At 36.3% G+C, this 9,146-nt stretch overlaps 1 protein-coding gene and 1 long non-coding RNA gene across 2 annotated transcripts; one reads left to right on the top strand and one right to left on the bottom strand.

Annotated features, from left to right (window-relative positions):
- Window positions 1-356: 356 nt before the first annotated feature.
- Window positions 357-1,247, top strand: LOC133715201 (uncharacterized). Its single transcript, XR_009848955.1, has 3 exons — window positions 357-614; window positions 738-954; window positions 1,037-1,247. It is a non-coding gene; the product is annotated as an uncharacterized LOC133715201 (long non-coding RNA).
- Window positions 1,248-7,613: 6,366 nt separating this feature from the next.
- On the bottom strand, window positions 7,614-8,658 carry LOC133717713 (uncharacterized). Its single transcript, XM_062144430.1, has 5 exons — window positions 8,500-8,658; window positions 8,295-8,405; window positions 8,099-8,168; window positions 7,896-7,994; window positions 7,614-7,763 (listed from the first exon to the last, which is right to left on the bottom strand). The coding sequence occupies exons 1-5, from the start codon at window positions 8,643-8,645 to the stop codon at window positions 7,665-7,667; spliced, it is 525 nt and encodes a 174-aa protein (XP_062000414.1). The 5' UTR covers window positions 8,646-8,658; the 3' UTR covers window positions 7,614-7,664.
- Between the last annotated feature and the right edge of the window lie 488 nt (window positions 8,659-9,146).

Genomic DNA, 9,146 nt, shown 5'->3' with positions numbered 1-9,146 from the left:
ACAGAATAGGGATAGGCATTTTGGGGACAACAAATTTCAACCCGGTTTGGGATGCTAAGAGTCTAAGGGTTGTGTTTGAAGCCTATAAATATGGTTATCTATTGTAAGCCAAATCAGATTGGAATGAATTAAAATTAAATTTTTTTTGAAGGCTTCTGCCTTGGTTTCTCTCTCCCTTTACCTCTCTCGCTCTATTTCTCCCTTCTATAGCTAAGAACCCTCTGTTTCTCCCAAAATCATTCTGCTTTCTTATTCTCTCAACACTCCCAAACCTCTGGTGGACATACTCTCACCTCCTGTTGCTCTCTGCTGCATCACTAATCATTTCCTCATTTCAGCTTGATCCTTAATTCTATTAAAGAAGCATTTGACGTGGCATATGACAATGTATGTGCATTTCATTTTGCCCAGAAGTCAGCAGAGAAAACTGTTGAGAATATGAAGGCAAGTCTATATTTTACTCCAATTCCTTCAATGTAAACAGATCCTTGAAGTATCTCAAAACTTTTCAGGGTGTCAAATGTAAACAAGTGGCAAGAAGTATTGGTTCTGTAGGTCTTTATGTTCCAGGAGGAACTGCAGTTTTACCTTCTACTGCTCTGGTGCTTGCAGTTGTAAGTTGATTGTATTTCTTAAAACTTTTCTTTTCATAGTGGGTCATCTTGTGATGTTTATCAGGATTATCAATTATGAGGTTACAATGATTTAATGAATATCTGCTTTATTATGTCCACCAGCCTGCTCAGATTGCTGGATCTAAAATCGCTGTACTTGTGACTCCCCCAAGTCGGGATGGCAGTATATGCAAGGTATGATTCTTTACTTTGGGGGCTATGCATCGTGAGGACATTCTAATTTGAGAGCTGATTGCCTTTTGTTTTTACCCCTGTGGAAGTACTCTATTGTGCTAAGAAGGCTGGTGTAACTCACATCCTTAAAGCTGGTGGTGCTCAGGTATACAAACACTGCAAACTTTTTACCTAGATATTTCATTACATAAATTAGTACACTACTCTTAACTATTTTCTTCTTACAGGCGATATCTGCTATGGCTTGGGGTACAAAATCTTGCCCAAAGGTATTAGTCTCCCTCTCCCATTATCTTTGTCCTTAGAGTGTCACTAAGTTATTAACTCTTATATCCTAAGCTCATGTTGGCTTTAACAGTGATTTATGATTTCTTGTAACAAAACTGAGGATCAGTACTATAGAAAAAAGCTGAAGACCAAATTATCTATGTTGTTGTAATTTCTTCAAATCATGGTGATAGGAGCATTTTAATGTGATATTTTAGTAGTTAATTCCTCATATTTTGCTTAGTTAATTCCTTAACAGAATCGATTTTTAACTTAATTTCTATTTTCAGGTAGAAGAAATGAGTGTTAGGTCCATAATTATAATGGAGAAACATGGAAATGCACTAAAAGGTCAATTTTACACATTTTCGTACTCGGGTTAGGAGAAACCAAGTCAAGCAAGGAGGAAGAAGCGGCTGCCTGATCAAATGAACTCCAAATGAGCTGAAACATTCCAGATCTATTCTAGACATCCTAAGGAACATTTCTTATGCAGAGTGAAAGAGCCAGATAGGAGTGTAAGGCCTTCAAAAGATTAGTCCAAATTTCTGACTAAATGACGAAAACTGCAAATCGGACCTGAACGTATTCTAGAAGAATTTTCGGCCAAACCACTGTTTCAAAAGCTCTGAAATTTTACCAGAATGATCTGCATTCATGGAGAAACATTTTTTATGAAGAAGTCAAGGGAAAAATCTGAACTGTCGGTGGATATAAAATTGAAGTAAGAAATGAGCAGAAAATCCACCATCATCATCACCCAAAAAAACCTAATTCCATGTTTTAGGGTGTAATCATCATGTTCTCTCCATATTACCCAAAAGTCCACCATCATCACCCAAAAACATTCCATATTTTAGGGTGTAATCATCATGTTTTCTCCATCATTACTTACCCTAATTTACTCCATCTTTTCCATAACTTTTTCCCTTGTTTTAGGGATCCATTACAACTATCCATATTTTCTATAATACTTGGTTTCTCTCTTTTTCTTCCATTCATCATTTCACTCTTCTTTCTCTTCTCTATATAAACACCTTTTCCTCTCACTCTCAAAGTGATCTTCCTTCATACATTTCATCTTCTTAGTCTCATCATTTCCTCTCCATTTTCTTTAGTTCTTAGTTTTTCCTTACCCCTTTATTCTCAAAGTTTCGACCCCTCTCCATTGTTCAAGACTTGAAGCCGTGAAGCAAGTTCCATCCTCCATTCATCATCCTCGCTGTGAGCCTCATCATCCTCCACCACCTTTGAAGACCTTCTTGCGTTCTTGAAGCATCTTTAAAAGTGTAACCATGACTTCTACTCTTGTATTTTTGGGTTTTATGTTCTTGTAACTTTAAAAACAATTTCAATAGCATTCTATGTTTTTGTTTTGAATGGATGTTTCAACAATTTGTGAGAATAAAGTTTGTGTATTGATGTTTAGTTTCCAATAACCATGAAGCATGATAAACGTCATAGGTTTCTAGAAATCATAAATTGCGATTTCTATATGTGATGAGTTTAGATTGTTTATTTTGTGCTTCAATCCCACCTTTTATGTGTTTTGTGTTCTTTGGTTGCAAACTTAGAATATGGAGCATGTAATTGAATCCAAATTAAGATATGCTAGCGTTCTAGGTCTTAATTGCTAAGAGGAAAACCTATAGTTCTTTAGGTAAATTAACAATGAGTCTCGCATGCTTGATTAGCGTTCTAATTTGTGTGCATGGCTTAAATGAATCAAACATTCTTTGATCTTTATGTGTTAAATATGTCTTCTTAGTGAGTGTTAATGTTTAAGATTTAGCGGTAGCTAAACCTCGGTTAACGCTGGTTTGAGGGGAGAACCGCTACTTGTGATATTCTTGTTGTTCCCGCTATCTCTCAAATGAAATACAACGGGCGTCAAAGGGAGACTGCGGTTGGCGGTCTTCTCTTCTCCGATGCCTAAGTCAGTCAATGTATTTGTGTTGACAGAATAACGGTAAGTAGTAAATGCGTAATTAATGAGGAGAGAGAAGTGGACGTTTTATAGGTGGGGAAGAGGCTGACCTCTTCCTTGTTTTTCGATGTGGAACTGATATGCTTCAATTCCTAGCTTCTGATGCTTCAGCGAGGCGATCTTGGCGTGGCGTGTGGCGGCGCGTCAGCGGTGATATGGTGGTGAGTCGGGGCTCCGGTGATAGCCTGTTTGGCTGTGTTTCCGTAGGTCACACCGTTGATGGTTGTCTGTACCGCTGACAGTAGTATGAGCGTGGCTCATTATAGCTAATTATGCTTGGCAAATGCTCATGTAAGTACAGTGAGTAGCGTTCTATGACTAGCACTGCATATTTAATAGGATTAACTATGGTGCGTTCATCTAGTTAATTTAATTAAAGGAAGTAATAAGGACCTTGTATGCGTTCATCTCTGTTCTTGATTGATTTCTTTCATCTACATATTTTGATCCATGGTTTATGATTAGATTACCTGTTTTCGTGTTAATGGTTGTTAACTTCATCTTACATCTTTTCCATCCCCTCTATCTATCTTGATTCATGGTTTGATTGATCATTGTAATTAGTTAATTAGATTAGAATACAAACTTTTCAAACCCCCTTTTTTTGTGTTTACTTGTATATATTTCTTTTCTTTGTTTTATTTTTGTAAATAATACTTCTTATTGTTTAATTTCTTTATTTGTTTATGCAATTACAGGTGTACCCTCAATCCCCGGCTTGAACAATCCCTACTTATTCTATACTGACAACTACATTTTGCAGGGTTAAATTGCGCGCTTGTTTTTAGCGTATCACATGGTTGCTTAGAGATGTAATGGTCTGTTTTGGTGCAACTTATTTATATCTTGAATTGGTTGGTTAATATAGGTAACAAGTTCGATTCGATCTGCAAATGATTTAATATTTGTTGAGATTGGATTATTAAAATAATCATTCTATTGCAACTGCCAAATTGGTTACTTACGTTGTGTTTATTGAATATAGAGGTTATATTGCAAAGCTCTTACCAAATGATGTCATATAGCTGACCCTAAATAATAACAGCTTTATTATTATTACGTATTATTTGTGAGGGAGGTGATGATGCCATGATATGGTGGACACAAAAGGTTTAGTTAGATGGCCTATTTATCTCTTGGTGGAAGCCTATTCATTCTGAATTTGAGTGATTAAAAGCTGAAGATATTAGTATTAGGTTATATATTTCCAGAAGGCATGTAGGTATGCATGATCTGGAGTATGAGCTGAAACTTAGAACCAAGTCTCACTATTTGTTTCTTTGTGGGAGCAGGGCATATTTTATTCCCTGTAGAGCTGATCCAATCCCAACAGTTGATTGGAGAAAATCCATCACCCATGAAGTACGTTGCTACCTCTAACATACTCCCAGTCCCATAGGTTTAGCATCAACAAGTATTCTGCTTTTGAAACTGTTGGGAAGCTTCCATGGGTATTACCCTTTCTTGTATACTTAATGTATAAACAAAATTGATCACATAGTGCAGTCAAGTAGTTGTTAGTTTCTAGATTGCTTCATGACCTTCTCTGTTGTATTAGCCTCCATTTTGACACATTACATATGATTCTCCTCATTGGACTGCCATTTTATGCAATGCTTTTTCCGTCTCTTACATTACGATGCTTATTTGCTATATTTGCATTTCAAGGTAGAAGAATATTGTATAGATTGAGACATGTTATTTTTGACATTTGAGTGTATGGTGTGATTACTAGAAAGATTCTTTCGGGTGTTAAATTGTATCTTTTCCTCATGTTTTTGATTTTGTCTTCAAAAATCCTCTGCCCCGCTTAAAGAAAAAGAAGCATTGGTGGATTGACCAAATGTACTCAAATATAGAGTACGCAAATACTTACAAGTATGATTAGAGGAGTCAAGCTTTTCCTTACAAGCATTGGTCTTATACCCTAGCTTCATGAAAGAACTGGTCACCTTAATGGCTGAACATCTGCTTTATTATGTCCACCAACCTGCTCAGTATGCGTTACATGAAAGAAATTGTGGAGGACAACATGCATCGAACTTGGAGTTTGGTATTAAGGTAAGACTGATCAACTGCTTTCATATGGACTTTATTGTTTAATGATATAGTGCATGCCCCGTGCCTATAACTTTCATATTTAATTTACTGCATTCCTTGTTGCCCTTGTTGCAGTGGGAAACGAGGTCAAATATGGTTTACACAGACAAGGAGATTGACGAGATCCGAGAGGAATGGGCTAAACATGTTTTGAAGTTCCCAGAAAATTAAGTATCAGACTTTATATAGCTGCTTCTGTTTCTGGTAGGATCTGAGCAGTAGTGTTTACTGCTTTTGTGCATTTTGACAAAACTGATGGAAAGTGTTGAACAATATTATGCATGTAGTTGCTCTATCTACTCTATGAAGCCTACTAGGTTTTTGCCTTAGTTAGATTAGGATCAAGATATTATGCTGATCGATCACAACAATTGCAGTACTTGAAATTGGCTAATGTAAAAGCTAGCTGCTAGCTAGTTTAGTATTATGGTACTGATGGGATTGTATTTTGGTGGGTTAATTGATGCAATGAGAAATTTGCTGATTTTAGGTTCTATAATATGCCTTTGATGACTATTCAGAATGGATGAGGTTTGATATGATTCAAATCCAACACATGCAAGTTTATGATATGTTGTACCACAAATACAGTAACAGCAAAAACGAACAACTGTCTGTCGTTCCTACATACTTGTAACAACATAAAACTGAAGTTTAATTCATTATCAAACAATAGAAATACTTCTAATAAACAACAGAAAAGCGAAGTTCATTTAATTATCACACAACAGAAAAGCTCGATACAAACAACAGAAGAGTGAGTTTCTGACCTTAATCAAACTACACAAGTAGTTTATTACACATAGTTATACTATCCATCTGACAACAGAAATACTTAAAACAGTGGTTGGAACACAAGACAAAAGACATAAAACTAAATTCTTAAAACTATTTAGACAACAGATGAAGCATAGTTTACCCAGTTTTAATTGAATTTCAAACAACAAAGTACATGTAGAATTGAGGTTGGAAAAACCAATCTAACCACCGTGAGTAAATTTTGTTGTTGTTCAAGTTCTTTCAAACAACAGAATTCGATTTCGTAGTGACGTTGTTTTCAGCTTATATCAACAATTAAATGTCTTTAAAAATACATTCAAACAACAGATTGTTGAACAAACCTTTATTTTGGTAACCTCAGACAACATATAAATGTGTTCTTATTTAATTTCAGACAACAGCAGTTTTATTAAAACTGTAGTGTGTAATTGATTTGAACAACATTAATGTGTCGATGTATATGATTAGTAACCACAGAAAGTCTCAAATCCTTCAAAGTTGGGTTGTTCAGACAACAGAGCCTTGCGAAACTTCTGTTGTCTGAAGAAGGTGAGACGACGGAGGATGTCTGTTGTCTGATGCTGTAAGAGACGGCAGTCGGATACACAACAGAAAATTTGCATATCAGACTACATATATCATCTGTCGTCTGAAGGCATTATTAGCATAGTGTATGTTGCTATCCCTGCTGTACTAATAATCGAAAATCACACAGAAAACACAGATTTGTTTACCCAGTGAAAACCTCAATTTGAGGTTAAAAACACTGCGGGGCTCTAACTCTTAAGAGCCCAAATGAAAAGCAATCCACTAATCACTACTACAGAAATTGAAACAGACGACGGGCAAAAACTGTCGTCTGATATGGATGCTGACCGTCGTATATCGAGGCGCCGTCTGATGAAGGTTGATTATAGGGAACCGTCGTGTGAAGGGATCGGCAGCATGTCGGCAGCATGCTGGCAGTCTGTCGACAGCATTAGCTGTTGTGTGACTATTCTTCAGACAACGGGCGACTTTAAAAACTGTTGTGTGATTGCGATTCAGATGTCGCTTTATTTTATGGCCGTTGTGTGAGTTTTATTCACACAACGCTCTTTACAAAGCATCCGTTATCTGTTTTGAGTTCAGGCCACAGTTGTTATTTTGTGTCCGTTGTGTGACTTGTATTCACACGACTCTTTTTTTATAAGCATATGTTGTCTGTTTTGAATTCAGACGATGGTTGTTTATTTTTGTGCGCGTTGTGGGACTTTCATTCACACGACTCTTTTTTTATAAGCATATGTTGTCTGTTTTGAATTCAGACGATGGTTGTTTATTTTTGTGCGCGTTGTGGGACTTTCATTCACACGACTCTTTTTATAAGCATTGCATTGTCTGTTTTGAATTCAGACGACAGAAAATTAGCCAAATGTAGGCTTTCACACGACACGCCGAAATCAGAAATTACCAAATGAACAGTAATTAGATTAATATATAATTTTATCTAATATTGTTATAATCCACATAATTGTACCTAAATGGATTAGACAATGCAAAATAAGGAGCACATCTATATATGCTACTCCAATAGCAAAAGAAGGAGCACGTGCATCTGTATATGCTACTCCAATAGCAAAATAAGTGAAGAAATGTACTTTAAATTGTCACTTCAGACCACAAAAACACATTTCTAGCCTATTTCACTTCTGAGCTTCTAGGCCATGAGCAACTGCAGACTACAACTTGAGGATGTTCTTCACCACATAACTTGCGAGCTCATTACGCACTTCATCAATTTCCACTTGACAATAAACATGGTTGGCTCTCCTACCCCACTGTAACAGTTTAAAAATTACAAATTTAAACTCATGCCATGCCATTTGATAAACTGAAACAATACTACTTTGAAAACTAAAAGCAAACATGCAGACTCTGTCATTTTCAAAATGAAAAGTTTCATGAGTTACCTTATCTGCAAAACCCAAGTTTGTATCATATATGATGTCCCTCATATATCTCATCACAAAATAGCCGCACTGTTTGTCGTTTGGCTGTGATGGAATACCCTAAAAAAATACACAACGTGCACCATCAATCAACAACATACATATATATACTAATTATTGACTGAATTATTATTCAAAAGGAAATAAATATATTTAACACATACTGCCATGTTCTTCCATTGAATAGAACCCCGTCCTTTCTTGTTGCGGTCCCCTCTAAACATTGATATGGCACTATATATAAGCAGACCAACATTAGAAAAGACCAACAATATATAATTAAGCTGACCAACAATAGAAAGGACCAGCATATATAGTGGAACAAACTTCTAGTGAACAATTCAGTTTCGAGCAACTTACGTGTCAACAATATCTTTCCATTCTCCGTTACCCCCAAGGCGTCTTTTTAATGGATCCATGTAATAGACAGTCTCATTGTCCGGATCAATCACAGTTAATATCCAATGAGCACTACAATTCATTCAAATCATTATAGGAAAATATCCATGTGCATGTAAAAGCGGCAATCATATGAATAACAAAGGTTTGGTTTAAGCACACATACGATGCATTGTAAGGCAACAAGAAAATCTGATTTGGAGAAGCACTTATCAGGCGATCTTTTATACTTCGGGACCTCGTTGTTGCACTCCCACACCCTATCTCACCAATCAATGCTGGGTCAATGAAACCAACCATGTCTAGCATCATAGACTCTTTTAGTACATCATATAAGTACCTAAAGCACAGGGAACATGCATACATCACATACTAATAAATTAATAACCAAGAAAGGTTCTGAACTTGGGACAACCATACATAAATATCATGGAACTTCATGTTAAAAAAATAAATTTACCTCATGTACAACACTATAAGGGTTCCTGTTACTTCTGCCATGTTTGCAAGCCTCTTAACATCCAAGTCAAGTAGATAGCTCTTAGCATTAATACCAAATACCCGCTCTTCTTTATAAAAGCAAACAGCTTTCCTATCTTTGAATCCTTCTTTTCCCCACTGACATAACTTCTGCAATGCGGCTGGCAAGCTTAATTCGAGTGACTGCAAGTCAAACTCTTCTTCTACATCTTCCGTAAACTGATTCCTTTTCTGCTTCCTACTTGCTTTACCACTTGCTTTTTTCTAAATGAAGAAACAAGACAGTTAACAATGGAAAAAACCTCACATTATCTAAATAAAAACTCACTGTTC

The sequence above is a fragment of the Rosa rugosa genome, chromosome 1 (genome assembly GCF_958449725.1).
Source record: "Rosa rugosa chromosome 1, drRosRugo1.1, whole genome shotgun sequence".
Taxonomy (NCBI): Eukaryota; Viridiplantae; Streptophyta; class Magnoliopsida; order Rosales; family Rosaceae; genus Rosa; species Rosa rugosa.
Note: the sequence above shows the minus strand (reverse complement) of the source record. Positions and strands in the feature narration are given on the sequence as shown.

What these genes read in the sequence shown, in the direction of transcription:
- LOC133717713 (XM_062144430.1), bottom strand. Translation starts at nt 8,645, where the DNA reads ATGATGCTAGACATGGTTGGTTTCATTGACCCAGCATTGATTGGTGAG. An exon ending in TTGTTGCCTTACAATGCATC is followed by an intron (nt 8,406 to 8,499) that starts GTATGTGTGCTT and finishes AATGAATTGTAG; the next exon opens with TGCTCATTGGATATTAACTG. An exon ending in ACTTGGGTTTTGCAGATAAG is followed by an intron (nt 7,764 to 7,895) that starts GTAACTCATGAA and finishes AAACTGTTACAG; the next exon opens with TGGGGTAGGAGAGCCAACCA.